The 15,257-nt window shown below is 42.9% G+C and overlaps 1 protein-coding gene across 1 annotated transcript; it reads right to left on the bottom strand.

Moving 5' to 3' along the window:
• Positions 1-118: 118 nt before the first annotated feature.
• Positions 119-15,173, bottom strand: bbox1 (butyrobetaine (gamma), 2-oxoglutarate dioxygenase (gamma-butyrobetaine hydroxylase) 1). The gene is made up of 8 exons (XM_027004775.3): positions 15,086-15,173; positions 13,450-13,861; positions 13,184-13,298; positions 5,817-6,015; positions 4,176-4,281; positions 3,312-3,508; positions 2,572-2,738; positions 119-2,288 (listed from the first exon to the last, which is right to left on the bottom strand). Exons 2-8 carry the CDS (start codon positions 13,807-13,809, stop codon positions 2,128-2,130), a joined length of 1,305 nt encoding a protein of 434 aa, XP_026860576.1. The 5' UTR covers positions 13,810-13,861; positions 15,086-15,173; the 3' UTR covers positions 119-2,127.
• Positions 15,174-15,257: the final 84 nt, after the last annotated feature.

The following is a 15,257-nucleotide window of genomic DNA, read 5'->3' as shown; positions in this document are numbered from 1 at the left end:
TGCTGGTGGAGCTGAAGGCTGTTGTAAGAAAGTGTGCCACTCCTGCCTGAGCTTTAATTACTCTCTACTGCAATTGTCTGCAACCACCTTAAACCACCTACATGATCAAACACACCACTGAGTTTTGAGATGATTTATTTTAAAAAGGTACAGCATGTTAAAGGGCTCCCATCATGGGGAAAAAAAAAAACACTTTACTGAAATAAAAAAGTTTGAAGTAATATGTAAATAATGTTAAACTTTCAAAACATACCTTTCACTCCCAAGTCTATACATTTCAAACTGTATATAGAATCTAGGCTACAAAAAGTTTTGAAATTGGTTCTCTCTGAAGTCATGAGAAGAAACGCATTTCCATACATCATCTATTCATAGTTTAGCCCCGCCCACATCCATCACAGTTAAAAGGTTCAGATCTGACTGCTTTTTGAATGAGGCACAATACAAAGCAGCCAATCAGAACAGCTCGTTTATCTTGTATACCCTTTACTGGCTAAGTAACAAACAGCATGTTTATTACTAAGGGGTAGAGAGAGGCTGGAAAAGTTATGCAAAATTAAATTGTGTTATTAGAACATTATGCCATACAAATGGAAAGTGTACAATCAGTGTAATGGGGCATGTGATTAAGTTCATTTCAAAGGCCTTCTCTCCTGTGTTGTAAGATTCCCTTCATATCCTGATTACTTTTAAATAACACGTTTAAGACACAGATTTGAAACTGAAAAAGGTGATTGTGCATTGATTGTGCTCAAAGAAATCTTCACTAGCTACATACAGTACTTAAGGCACTAAGGAAAGTACCTTTTAAAACCACACTGAAAGCAAAGAGCCAATCTTCAGCATTTTGTACCATTCGAAGGAGTTATTGCTGACAACGTTAGAGCACCCAGAAATGTACTTTACATTTCATGTAAAGAAATTAAACATTTAAAAATTGCATTTCTTACAACAGCAATTTTCTGTTGGTATTTGCATTGAAGTTGCAGTTATGTTAATAATAAAAGGCACTGCAAGCGTTGCAAGTTTCATTCAGATGCTGGGTTTTTTCTATTTTTTAATTTTTCTAAATTTAAATAAAAATACTTTGATTTCCTTAAATAATTGCCAACAAACATGTAAAGCACAGATACTTGTCACATAATTACACAACGTTTTGACTACTTCTAAATAATTATTACGTGGGACCTCCAGTCATGAAATTAAGAAATAGAATGCATGAGTGTTTCTAAGACTAATTCAGATATCTGAGTTCTAAGACTAGCTCAGATATCTGAGTTCTAAGACTAACTCAGATATCTGAGTTCAGGGGCTGCCATCTTCCCACTGTGTTTTCATAAGTATCGAAGTGCAGTTATTGCATTCACAGTTAAGATCAAGGGAAATGGAATAGAAATATAATAACAGATTTTAAAAATCTGTAATCTAGTCCAAGACAAATTCCAAATTTTGCTCTGGAATAAATAAAAATTAAGCAAATTCCCTTACATAATCTTGATAATTACTGATTATCATTTCTGCTGAATATAGTGAAAATGGGAAAATAGCTTAGGAGTTTTTGGAGTGTATATACTAAACTATACATACACCAGCATCCGTTAAATGTGTTGCACCGTCATGTAAGTACAGTCTACTTGGGCTGTTTCAAATGTGCAATTAGTGCTACGGAGAAAAATTCATAAGTGCTGATAGCCATTCTCCTACATCGGATGTCCCATCTCCTCTATATTTTAAAGTATATTGCTGTCTACTAATGCTTGTGTCATCACTCTAAGATATGATTTTAAAAAAAGAAAAAACTTTTTTGTTTTTTTTTTCCCCTCATGGACCTTTTTCTAATTATGCCAGAAATTATTTTATTGGCCAAGGCTACAGACCCAAAGAGAAACCAAAATAGAGAGAAAACTTGAGTTGAGTGGACATGAATGCTAGCCAGTGATGATCCAGCAATGTAAACATCTATCTCCTGTACAACTCCTTACCCATCTCCTGTAAGAGCTACATCTGGTGGCAGACTTAAGTGCTAAATGATTTACCTCGAGCTGCTCTTAGAAATGGCAAAAAGACAATTCTGGCTGGTCTATAGCCCTGTGCAGCACAGTGGATTGGCACTGAGCCGAGGGAGGTCTAGCTGTCTCCGTAGACCTGCTTGCGGAGGATCCGCAGGCGGGACATCACCTCGTCCCAGTCCAGGTACGCCCCCTCCAGGTGTCTCAAGCACTCAGAGTTAGAGACGTAGCTCTTGCGTCCATGCAGTAGACGCCAGTTATCAAAGGTCACCAGGTCTCCTGCACAGAGTAGAGACAATGAGCTCAGCAAACGTTTGGTGAGCAATTAGATTATCTTGGCGAGATGAAAGGGATGTTTCACTTATTCCATCCTTCTTGTTTTGTCTGCTACTACAGCTCATGCTGCTGGTTCTCATTAAGTGCTGGGCTTTCCACTGGTCTGAGAGCAAGAACCCACTGTGACGCACTTTCATACCAAAGTCGTCAGCGCTAAAACTCAAGCGTGCTCCAAAGCAGACCTGCCTGGTTAGCCGCGCTCCAGTGTGGCCTCCGGGTGACCAACCTGGCTCCATCCTGTAGGCGAACACGTTCTCCGGCCGGTTCATCACTTCCACAAAGGTCTTCAGGGAGGAATAGAATGGCTGGACCTGGTCCAGAGGGACGTCCAGGGTGGAGTCACGTGTGGCGTTATTGTAGTTGATCCGCGTCACCCGGCCCTCACCGTCCACGCTGCATGCCATTATCAGACAAACATTTCATACTCATTAACGCGATAGATGAGAGCGTTCAGTGCTCCAGACGAACAAAAGGTGGAGCTGTTTTTAGATGCTAGCTGTGGTAGTACACAAAACAAAAGTTGCTTGACTTAGGTATTCATCTCCTTCCTAGGTTCTTTTGCAGGTCCTTAATATAAACATTTTTTATCTCATGAATGATGATGCAAGATTGAAGTGCCGTTTTAAAGACTTACTTTTGTAAGTCGCTTTGGATAAGAGCATCTGCCAAATGCCATAAATGTAAATCTAAATGTAATGTAAGGCCATTCTCAAACACAACAAGCACTGGTACATCAGTGAGATCCTGTATAAATGAAATGGTACTTTTATTTTTCTTTTGAATTGCGAAGTACAATTAATATATCTACTTGGCTGATTTATCTACTTGGCCAGACTATATGGCTTCAATAGAACAAAAAATGTGCTTACATATACATATCTATCAGACAATGCACACAATGGATGTATGTGTGCTGGGTGCAGTATACATAGTGTGTGTGTGTGTTCCCATTTGTGTTGATCTCACTCTATGATGCGGTTCTTGGACTGCACAAAGAAGTCGCAGTAGTCAGAGCCCGTGTCGGTGAAGTCCACCCAGAGGGACGAGAGTATGCCGAAGGCCTCTGGAGCCTCTCTCCTCAGCAGCTCAGCCATGTGGAAGCCATCCACCACCTCACTCTCGCCGCCCTGCTGGGACTGCTGAAGGCAGTGCAGGAACTGCACCTGAGCCATCACACATACGCACACACGCACACACACTTGAGGTTAGGCCTGGACTCATAGATTGGGTTGTGCTTGGACCGCTACATACACAGACAAGGTTCCACCTGGACACATATACACACACACACACAAACCGGGTTATGTCTGTTCAGATGCACGCACACACACATAGGCCAGGTGTCTGGACACATACACACACAAACAGACAAGGTTATGTCTGGAGAGGTACACACAGACCAGGTTATGTTTGCACACATATACACATGCACAGACCTGGTGTCTGGACGCACACATGCAGACCGAGTTATGTCGTTAGCATTGGAATATCTGTTTAGATTTCACTCACATGACCTGAACCCCAGTCTCTTGAATGACCAGGTGATTATTGTTTGTATGCTAGCAAGCTGAAGAAATGCATGCTTATGTGACAAAGGCACACTAAAAGGTGGGCACTCTGCCATGTCACCCAGAAACCTTCACAGAACAGTTCACACAGTGAAGTGGTGCAAGGCATCTTGGCACATTTCACCACTGAGGAGCACTGCAATGCAAAGTCCTTTTTACGCAACCACAGGACCTGCATACGTGCTTCTGTATGCGTGCGTTTCTGTGTGTGAGTGTGTGTGTGTGTGTGTATATGTGTGGCAAGGGACATTTGCATACCCACCCCTGGAGGATGGTGCAGAGCGGGGTAGTCCGTGTGCAGGCTCAGTCTGCCGGAGGTGTACGCTACGTTGTTTGCCGAGGGTTTATCCTGTACTTGCCATGTGTGCCTGGAGAGATGGAGCAGGGCAAACAGTTCAGATCCTTGGATATGCTCTCTGTTTCTCTGTGAATCTGTTGCAGGAAACCACAGCTGTAAAACGCCAACAGCAGTTCCATAATCACATCAAAGAGTTTAAAAACCATACAAAATTTCTGAAATGTACAAAAGCACTTGGTTATGTTATTCCAGAAATTATAGCACACTGGATTTACGTCTTCTAAATACTACCGTATAATCTAACCCTCACCATGACCGACACAATCAAGACTAAATTAGGAGCAGTTTGCCAAGAGGAATGGTGTCCATAGACATGTTAAATAAAAAGGAAAACATGTAAACACAGATTAGATAGGCCTGGATCGCTTTAGTAACCTCCTGCTACCATCTGTCATTTCAGATGTCATTACATATTAGCTGCTGTCCCGCCTTCATTACAAACAGCTGTGTCCAATTTTGCATGTAGCCACCTTCGTCTCTGGAGATGTAATCCTCTCCCTTTTCAAGATACAAACTACTGCATACGATGTAGGCATATACTCGACTCATTTGTGTTTTCTGTCAAAACTGATGTGGACAGGCAAGCTTCTTGATCTCGAGGACACACTTCGGACGAAAGAAATCCCCTACGAGGCAGCTGCAGCAGAGCAGCGCACACTTTCCTCAGAAGAAGGGCAGAAGTGAAGGAAGATCCACAGAAGCTGGGTGGATCTGGATGGGCGGGGTTGAGTCGGCTCCAGGCTGCTGTCATATCAGTGTGGAGAAAGTCCAGACGTTTCCTGGACTCTGGTCCAGCAAGCCCATGGTTGTCATCTCCAGTAGCTTCCTACGCAGTGTGCGAATGATCTGGCCTGGATTCCCACCTCCCACTGTGTGTCAGGTAAAGCTGGGTAAAGCTCTTGGCCTGAAGGTACTGTGCCCACTGGCCTCAGAGCGACTCGCTGAACCGGCTCTGGAGTACACAAAGCAGGCCACCACTCTCTCACTCTCTGCTTAACTATTGACTGACTATTTCTCCTGTTACTCTGTTTATTCTCTGCTTCTCATTCTTGTCCGATGCTTTCTTCCCTTCTTTTCTCTTTTTTGCCATTTGAAGAGCTCCTGGAGTGTAGAAAACACTCAACACTGCGCAGAAGAGTGCTCTCTTCATCTTTAACCCCACGATTCTCACAAGGTCACACATATTTTGCAACAAAGCGGGTTCATTAACCTTCAGATTAAGTAGGATTCAGCCGCAGCCGAACTCATTTCAAACATTTGCTTGATTTGGCCTACATTTAGCTAATACTTTCATGCTTTCGTCTTTCAAGTTAATTGTGTTTGGAGTCATGTTTAGCTTTTTAGCTTTTTTCACTGGAGCAAATCCTTCCCTGTCCAGCCACCAAAAGGAAAAAACTTTTTTTATACTAAACAGACTCATCCGCACGTCCTACATTGACTCAGAAGAAATAACCAAGCAAGAACCATTTTTCAAAAGCGTATATACTTATCTAAACCTTTTTAAATAAATCTTGTAAAATTTGTCTTTGTGTGCGCAATAGTTACCCATAGAAGGTCAATCTGAGGAAGCCAATTCTCTGACTGAGCCTGGCCACTTGGCCCTGCTCCAGTGATGCCCCCTTGAGGTAGACAATGCCAACTCGCCTCAGAGCCATCAGCCAGGCCAGAGCAGCCTTATCGTCATGGAGGACCTCCTCGTAGTCAGCCATAGGAATCTGCAGGCCTGAGTCCCAGAACTCCCGTTCTGAAACAACACAGAGGTATTTTCACATGTAAAAATCATAGTGCTGCATCTACACCTAACACACATTACAAAGTTCCCCCAAAAAGACCTAATACTGATCCTAACCACATATATTACAAATAGAAAAAAAATGTTTTTATGGAATGACAAAAAAATATGTTGTTAAGGGTCAAAAACAAGGGGAAAATGTTTTTAAGAATGTGGCAAAAATGTATTAAAAACAAAAATTGTATTATTTATTTTGAGTTTTACATGCTTAATAGACTATGAACAACACAGTTCCAGCACACTGCACAGACAAATATGCCTGTATTAGGAAATCAGTTTGACTTCATGCCCCAACTATTAAAAGGATACTTCACTAAAAGACCAACATATGTGAGGAGGACGTGAGCTCCTGTTTGCAGGGCTGTGAGAAGTGTTTCTCACATTTTCACTCCTGTATTTTCAGGTTTTACAGTATGACAATCTGCTGTCATATCTCTGGAAATGCAATTTGGGATAACAAAATGCTTTAGCGTGGAGAAGCAGTGTTTCCTTAATTTCATGCCATGTCAGCAGCTGAAGTCAGAACCAGCCCAATACAGAGATGAGAGGTGTTTCCCAACGGTCAAACCCAGCTACAACAAATAAGGCTTTTGGCTACTGTGCTTGATGTTGAACAGTGTGTTGGGTATGAACACACCTCAAAGCAAGAATAAGCAGCATGTATAGGGTGTTCATCAAGGAAATAACTACAATAACATGTTTTCTTTTGCTCTCTTAACTCACTCACGTTTTGCTTGCTGACCATTGTTCACAAGGGGGCGCTATTAGCCCTTAACTAGAGGTACAATGTAACAACAGTGGTCTACATCAAGGACACTGAGTCTGTGTTATTATGGTAATTGTTATACTATTGTATCATTTACTGAAATGTGACACTGTATAGTTGAATTTCTCCTTTATGGCCTGCCAGACCAAAATGTCACACCAAAATATCAATGACATAATAAGACTTTAAGTTATGGGCGCTGGACTGTAAAGACTGTTTGTGTCTGTCTTTTTCACTTTCTTGTATCCAGCAGGGTGGAAGAGTGTGACAGCTCCACATGGTCGACTTCAGCTAAAAATAATACACACATCACGGAAATCTGGACACATTGCAGTTAGCAAGAGATTTTTCACTTAATTGGGATTGTGTGTGTGTGTGTGTGTGTGTGTGTGTGTGTGTGTGTGTGTGTGTGTGTGTGTGTGTGTGTGTGTGTGTGTGTGTGTGTGTGTGTGTGTGTGTGTGTGTGTGTGTGTGTGAGAGAGAGAGAGAGCCAAATCATGGTGGTCAAACTGTGTGAGAGATATAAGAATGCATGCTTCAGGATGAACGCCTGTGGAAACACAAACAGATATTTCACTTGGCTCTTCAAACTATTTCCATCACGGTGTGTGGTTGGGTGTGTGTGTGTGTGAGTGTGTGTGTGTGTACAAAATATCGTTTGTTAAACCACTACCTAACACATATAACACATAAGGTAATAACTGTCCAAATGAGCCTTCTAACAAATTACAGTGTAATAAATTCCTGGTGGTGGTGCATTATGCATTCCAGTAGTTATCTTTCAATAACAAGCCATACAGTCCTTTACGCTCAGTAATGCATCAGCAACACATTAGATGTATCAGTGCCAATTGTAAATCTTTAAAATTAAAATCTCAACAACTTTATGAGACAGTATAAGACCTGACTCTCTACATGCATAAAACCAACTGGAGTCTTATTTACATTATGTTGTAGTAATAACAGATTCACATGATGTGTATTCACATGCATATTGCATGAGGGAGTTGTCTGCTAGCGCAACAAGCAGGTTTAGTCTACTTTTATAGGCTATAATGTCAAATTTATAAGTGAAACCTATACATTCCCTTAAAGTATAGAGGGGCTACTGTTGTTCTTCACTAAAAGAAATATTTTCCAAATTGCAAGATTTTAAACAAGATGCTCATGTACACAAGTTCATTTGTGTTTTTAATATAGTGTAAGGCAAGAAATTGCAATATATAGCAATTGTCAATGTTGTGTTGCTCTAGTGTGTATGTGCAAGACAGAAGGGAGAAGTTAGACAATGAGCACACTGAATTAAGAATACACCTTTGCTTTGATCTGTTAGTGCTGGAAGACTGAGGGTCACTATCTTGCCCTTCCAAAAACCTTCCAACAACCTGAAACAGGTTCTTCATTAACATATCATTAGCAGCTCATAGATAACGATGAACACCGTATTTCATCTGACTTTGTGTTCACAATCTCCAGACAGCTGTGCCGGATGTGCAGTCCTGTGGACGACCTGGGCCCAGCAACAACCATACTGTACAAGAACTGTGGCAACATTCCAGCCTGTGCAAACATAAAGACTCAGACTTTCCTACTGTGTGCACTGCCACAGGCAGACAGGCAGACAGGCACACCTTAGTGGGATGGGGAAGTGAGCTTAAATTCCAGCAGAGAGAAGCCAGAGTGCTCGCTCAGGAGTCCCCATGTGCAGGGGAGAGCACGGCACTATAATGTAATCCACCCCAGCTGAAACACACACACACACACACACACACACACACACACACACACACACACATTCAGGAAGTGTGTACACACATACACACTGCATCAGTGGGTTCCACTCCACACATTTGTGTGCTTCCCCCACCTCAGCGCATCTGTTCAAGCTAATTATGAGCTAGCTCAATATGAAGGGGTATTAGAGCAGGGAACCGTACCAGAGTGTACAGTGCAGGCGCCTGCTTGGACTAGGACTGTACCAAATATAGGACATGGGCAAAAAACCCATAAGCAATGTAATGGCTAACTGCAGCTAAAGATAACCGCGAGAGAGAGAGAGAGAGAGAGAGAGAGAGAGAGAGAGAGAGAGAGAGAGAGAGAGAGAGAGAGCGACGGGGAGTAAGGTGGGGGTGGGGGTGTGGGGAGTGGCAGTGGGCCCAGGGTGAGGAGGTTCAGATGGTGTTGCTGTAATGCTCTGCTCTAAGTGCTGTGTAATACTGCTGAGCACTATGTCTCACGCATTTGCTGCTGGGGTTTCCTGGCAGGGCTTATGTCGGCCCCACAGCCAATCAGAGATTAGTCTCACTTTCACATACTTTCCAGATGGGCTTTAGAGAAAACGTCATTGTGTCTGAAGGGGTCTCCATCACTCTTTCAGACACACTAACACACGCACACGAGCACACACACACACACACACACACACACACACACACACACACACACACACACACACACACAGTGAAAGAGGGAGAAGAAAGCATGTGTACTTCGACCTCTTCTGTAGAAATAATTTATACTGTCTTTCCCAGATGCTCTCTGGTCCTTGTGCTGGTCTTATCAGAAGCAGTAATGTGGCCCAGCAGCTCTGGTAGCTGGCAGTCAGCTACCCACCTACCAGCCTCGAGCTCCTCCAACCTCAGCTGCCCACATACCAGCCTCGAGCTCCTCCAACCTCAGCTGCCCCCATACCAGCCTCGAGCTCCTCTGACCTCAGCTGCCCCCATACCAGCCTCGAGCTCCTCCGACCTCAGCTACCCACCTACCAGCCTCGGGCTCCTCCAACCTCAGCTGCCCACATACCAGCCTCAAGCTCCTCCGACCTCAGCTGCCCACCTACCAGCCTCGAGCTCCTCCTCCTGGCAGCCCAGTGTGGCCTCAAAAAGGCAATGCACAACTTAATTCTCAAACTTGGGCACAATGGAAAAACGCATTTCTCGGCTCGTTTGCCTGACTTAATTTCATAATACACCACACAGAGGTATTTGTGTGTGAATTGATTTAACAAATTCAGATGAGTGAAGGCAACCATGCTCAGTAAACGTGAGTAACCTCAAGTGGTTTTATAGTGTAGCAGTGCAGCTTGGCAGGCACAGAGCGGTACCTCAGCCTTTCACAGTGCCTTTGAAGAGCTCAAGACTTCATACGTGTATGGCTCTAGACTTCATTCATGGTCTTTTCAGAGCAGTGGTGCTTCAACACAGTCTTTACCAATATCAGTGTATCCAGAGTCTTTAGTGTAGATTCACTTGCAGGTAACATACATGAGTCAGTGAAGACCAGGCTCATTTTATCCTGGCTAACCAATAGTAGTTCTCATATTTACACTGAATGTTATATTTTAATTTAAAAGTATTTTTTTGTGGGATGGGGTTAAATGAGCAGATGCTGGACAGGTGTCAGGTGGCATATCACAGGCCTTGGGTCAGCTCCACATTTATTAGCACATGAGTTTGCTTGTTGAAAGACCTGATTGTCTATTCTGCCAGAATGGATCTGGAATCAAAGCTCCATTTTAAAACACTCACGCACATGTGTACTTCTGCATGCATGTATATGTGTGTATATGTGTGTGTGTATGTGTGTGTGTGTGTGTGTGAGTGTGTGTGTGTGTGTGTGTGTGTGTGTGTGTGTGTGTGTCTGAGTCTAACAAAGCCCTCTGTATGTTTTATAGACCCTCAAGAAAGCCTGCATTTACTCTAAAAACAGAGCAGAGCAAAGTTACAGCCAATACAATGTTCTCCTCCTGAGGACTACAAACCTGAATTGAAGACATTCAGAAACTTCTGGAGCCAGCTAATTATTCAAGTTATTAGTATAATGAGCTCCTTCTTGGCCAATTAAAACTCTGTAGGCAAGAAGCCCAATCACTGAGCAGCTGGCTACTAACTTATTGGCAACAACAGAATGCTTCCATATTCTAGCAGTGTATTATATTAACAATCTGAAATAATAATAAAAAAATAATAATAATTAAAAAAAAACAATTTAAAAAAAAAACACATTTGCCCTCCATACCATCAATGAGACACAAGGGAGGATCTTCTTAGTCACATACAGTGAAAAAGTATGCCTCCCCCTACCACAATGAGTGGGTTTCCCTGAGATAGTGGAATGTAGGATAGCCTGAGCATGTAGACAGTAAGTGGCACCATTACGTACAGACAGCTTCCTGTTGCTTTATTAGCTCAAACACAAACATCTACTCCTCATTTAGTAACTATGCATGGAGGATGGGTAAAAGGAGCCAGGGGTCAGAGAAGAGCAGCACCTCACTGTCAGCCCCAGAAGCATTATGGGAAGCGTTACTGACCCAGGGACTCTTTAACTAGCCCCTGCAGATAGTTTTACAGCATTTATGAGGGAGATGTGTTAACAAGAGACAGAGGCTGACCTTGTGGATTACATGGTTGTTTAGAAACCCTGCTGGAAACAGGTAGGGCATCTGGATAAGAGCATCTGCTAAATGTCATAAATTTAAATGTAGTTGTGGGTAACTGATGGAGGAGGACATGTTTTCACTATACACTGGAGCAGGCTGTGGGGCAAATACAATGGAAATTTGTTGTATTTGTATAATGGTTATAAATAATTGTTATTGGTTGGTTTGTTTGAATCCAGAGACTCTGCAACACTACCTGAGTTGACTCGAACACCACATGCACAGTGCCCCAGAAGGACAGCACAGTTCTAACTGGGCCTGATCAGTTCAGGTCTTGCCATGCCATGCTGTGAACTCTCTCTGTTCGACATGTTGTTCGGAGTTCCCCACGGCACGGCCAGCCGCCCTTCATCCAGACACACGTCGGTTTGTTTGGAACACATTGCACACGCTGTTCTCGAGTTGCTGTCAATCGCTATAACACATGGCAGGAAAGGGAGTCACTTTCCAGTCAGGGGCAAACCCACTGGATCTGTCTGCTAGACAGTTTTAATACAGCAAACATGCCTGGGACCCCCAGAAATCTTTCATAGGGGGGGCCAGATGGAGCCACTGACAATCTTACGGTGGCATACCAAAACCAAAAGCCATAACAATTCAGGAACTCCACGTTGATGGTGCCCCTGCATGGAGTGTGATACTGAGATGGCGGCTGGTTGCCTGCATTTGTTATTTTCTTTTGCTATTGTAAAAATATACATAAATGATTGAAATTGACAGCACATAATGTAATAGTGTAATACATAATATAGAAGCATATTATGCATATGCAAGTCAATTCTCCAAGGGGGGCCACTGCGTGGGGGGCGATTGTATAAGGGCGACCGTGGCTCCATGCCCCCACCCCCGCCCCCCGCCCACTGCCACCCCCACCCCCATTCACACTGTCCTTGAATGGGATTAAACCCAGTTATCTTGAAAACGTGACCTATTTCAATCCATTCGTACATCAAAATAACTTTTTAACTATTTAAACACCACTATTTTTCCAGCCAACTCATCAATTCTAAATTTGAACCAGAGGAAAACACTATATCAATGTTTTCATCTGTTTCCCTATAAAGAAGATTTGTGTAGCTCCAAGTCTTACTGGATTAGTTGCCAGAAATACAAAAACATTGTTGGTACAGGATGTCATGAAAAACAAGAGGATTCACAGTAATCAGTACCAAGTACTGCTAAGACAAGTCATCAGCATTTCAAGTTGAACGAGAACACTCCCGCAAAATTCCAATCATCAACGTATTCCTATGTGGACAGAATCGCGGGGTGACCTGCACCAGCTCCAAAATGCACAATTTCTTCCTCTTTCTGCAGGGTTAGGATTTTTTCAGCCTGACACTAAGGAAGATCTAATTAAATCCAGAGCGGGGATGGCGGAGAGTATTCTATCTCTGGCCAAAGTGTTCCCACTGTTCCTGAGATGGCAACACAGCTGGAGGTGGAAACCAGGAGCTCTCTGGTATCTCCAAAACCCCAAGCCAATCTGGGACAGGAGGTGCTCCGGACAAGAACCATGCCTGCAAGGTAGGACTATATGGCTGAATTTAGCATGAAGCATGGAGGCACAGATGCTCAGCTGCATCCTTGTACTAAATATACCCACTAAATGCCCAAATGGGTCTCTGCAATTTTAATGCATCTATGACCACAAAAATAGTCCAGACTATCACTGAGGGAATAAAAAAAATTTGAAATAACAGTTCTGAAATTAATACGACAACTAAATAAGTACATTTTCATTTATATTCTTGAAAGGCAAAAACTTTGCATTAATGATGGAACTCAATTGAATCCTTAATCTGCCGGTATGATGATACAATACTGTTAAGACACCTCACCTGACCCGATATATGAACAAACCACAACAAATTTGTCCAATATCAGAATCACAAATGACTAACATTACTCACCGTTAAGGAAGAGCTTCTCCTGCCGAGCCTGCCGCGCCTCCGGCGAGAAACACCTTTTCCTCAACCATTCAGGTTCAAACTCACTTCTGTGATGATCTGGCCATGTGATACAGACCTATGGAAGAAGCCAAATGCTTAAATTTTCCAATGAGATATGCACCGAGACTACACAAGCTCACTACAACAGCATCAATTGGGACATGATGAGACCAAGATGGAGAATGCTGTCACAGTGCTTTTTCAAACAGATATGTATGGTGCCCTACCTTGCTGTTGTCAGAGAGCTGCACTTGGTCCATGCCAGTGTGCACATCAAGATCGGTAAGCAGCAGGCTCCGTGCCTGCGCTGACTGCAGGGTGCACAGAGGACACTGACAGTTGTCCCTGAGCCAAGCAAATGGATACAAACTACAACTCCCATCATCCCATTCCACCTGCAGCATCCTCTTGTGATCCAGTACCTGTGCTTGCCTAACCCCTGGACTCCCCTGGACAGCAGGGAGAGGGGCTGCCGCTAGCGTCTGATGCCCAGAACGAGGCACCATGGCTGGACTAGAAAGAAAACCGCAGCCTCTCACTACCTGGATGGCCCCTGTGAGAGCACGTCGAGCTACAGCTGATAACATCCTGAGTACAAGGCACCTGTGTGGTGGTCGGTGGTGTGGCGTGGCAGGCTGTCTGCAGTCACATAAGAAAAGGTGAAGAGATTACAGAAACATTTCATAGCCCTGATTGTCTTAACCAGAAAAGCCTGTGACCCTAGGTGATAATCTGTTTATTCTCTTTATTACATCTGAGGATGTAAATACACAGGAACATGATCCACTTATTGAAAAAGGTTCAACAAGATTAGAAAACTGTTATCGTTTTTTATTATACTTCTATCCCCATTAAAGCCTGTAATAAAAAAAAAAAAAAAAGGTTTGTTCCATATCAAACAGCCTACCTCGATTTCAAAGTAAACATAATACCGTCCAAATGTTACATCTTTGCTATTAAAGTAGGTTTCCTACTTTAAAACCTTCCACATTCTACCCTTCCATTGACCTCTGAACTTATCAAATAGTACATGACCCTCTGGTCAACATTTGACCTACATGTACACAGCAGGTCACACTTTTAGGTCGGTGTTTTAGGGCACCTAAAACCTTTTCAAATGCACGTTGCACAACACCCAAAAAGACTTTTACGTTGTTTCGTTTACGTAATTACTTATGGCTTCCAAAGTATGATATGAAACACTGTTTATTAATAAACAACAGCACAACACCTGTTATATGAGCTGTGTTTTCTTTACCCGTATCCTACATACTTATAAATATGCACATTTATTACATCAAGTCTAAATTCAATTTAGGATTCTGGGAGTATTTTACTTAATACAAAACAAAGTCACATTCCATTCAAGGCATAACGTCAATAACGTTAAGTGTCTATATTACCTGAAAGCTGCTGGAACAACTACGCAACTCTACCGTAAGACAGCACCTCAGCGCACGACTTACAACGCCCGACAGCTCACGGCTCATATAAGTAGGTAAAAGGGCACAGACTACTCCTGCAGTGTTATCAGTCGCTCAGCCCTATCACTGGTGTGGGATATTGCTCGGTTAGCCGCAGCTAACAGATACCAGTGCTATTTTTTTATTTCAATACATCAGAATATGATTACATTCAGTCTCAATAAATGATGTGAAAAGTAAACCGGAGTACCTTATTGGTTCACAATAACCATCTACTGTAGTGCCTTAACGCGAAAATAGTTTTTGCTAAATAGCTCGTTAGACAACAAGGAAGCATAATATTACACTCTAAAATCAATTTATATCCTGTGTATATGCTGTAGGCTACTAGTGATAAGAGGGAAAATATGTATTCTACCCGCTGTCATGCTATACGTACCGTGAGTGCAATAATGCAGTAGGGTCCCGGTGTTTTGAATCGGGAAAAGAACGATTACTCGAATTGGACGGCGGAATTGGGTGAAAGGTCACTGTGCTTCTGCTACGTTAAGGTCATGCGTTACGCTCTGGTGTAAAATAAACACATGCTGCGTTTGGACATCGCGATTTCC

The sequence above is a fragment of the Electrophorus electricus genome, chromosome 23 (genome assembly GCF_041902795.1).
Source record: "Electrophorus electricus isolate QZ-2024a chromosome 23, ASM4190279v1, whole genome shotgun sequence".
Lineage (NCBI taxonomy): Eukaryota > Metazoa > Chordata > Actinopteri > Gymnotiformes > Gymnotidae > Electrophorus > Electrophorus electricus.
Note: the sequence above shows the minus strand (reverse complement) of the source record. Positions and strands in the feature narration are given on the sequence as shown.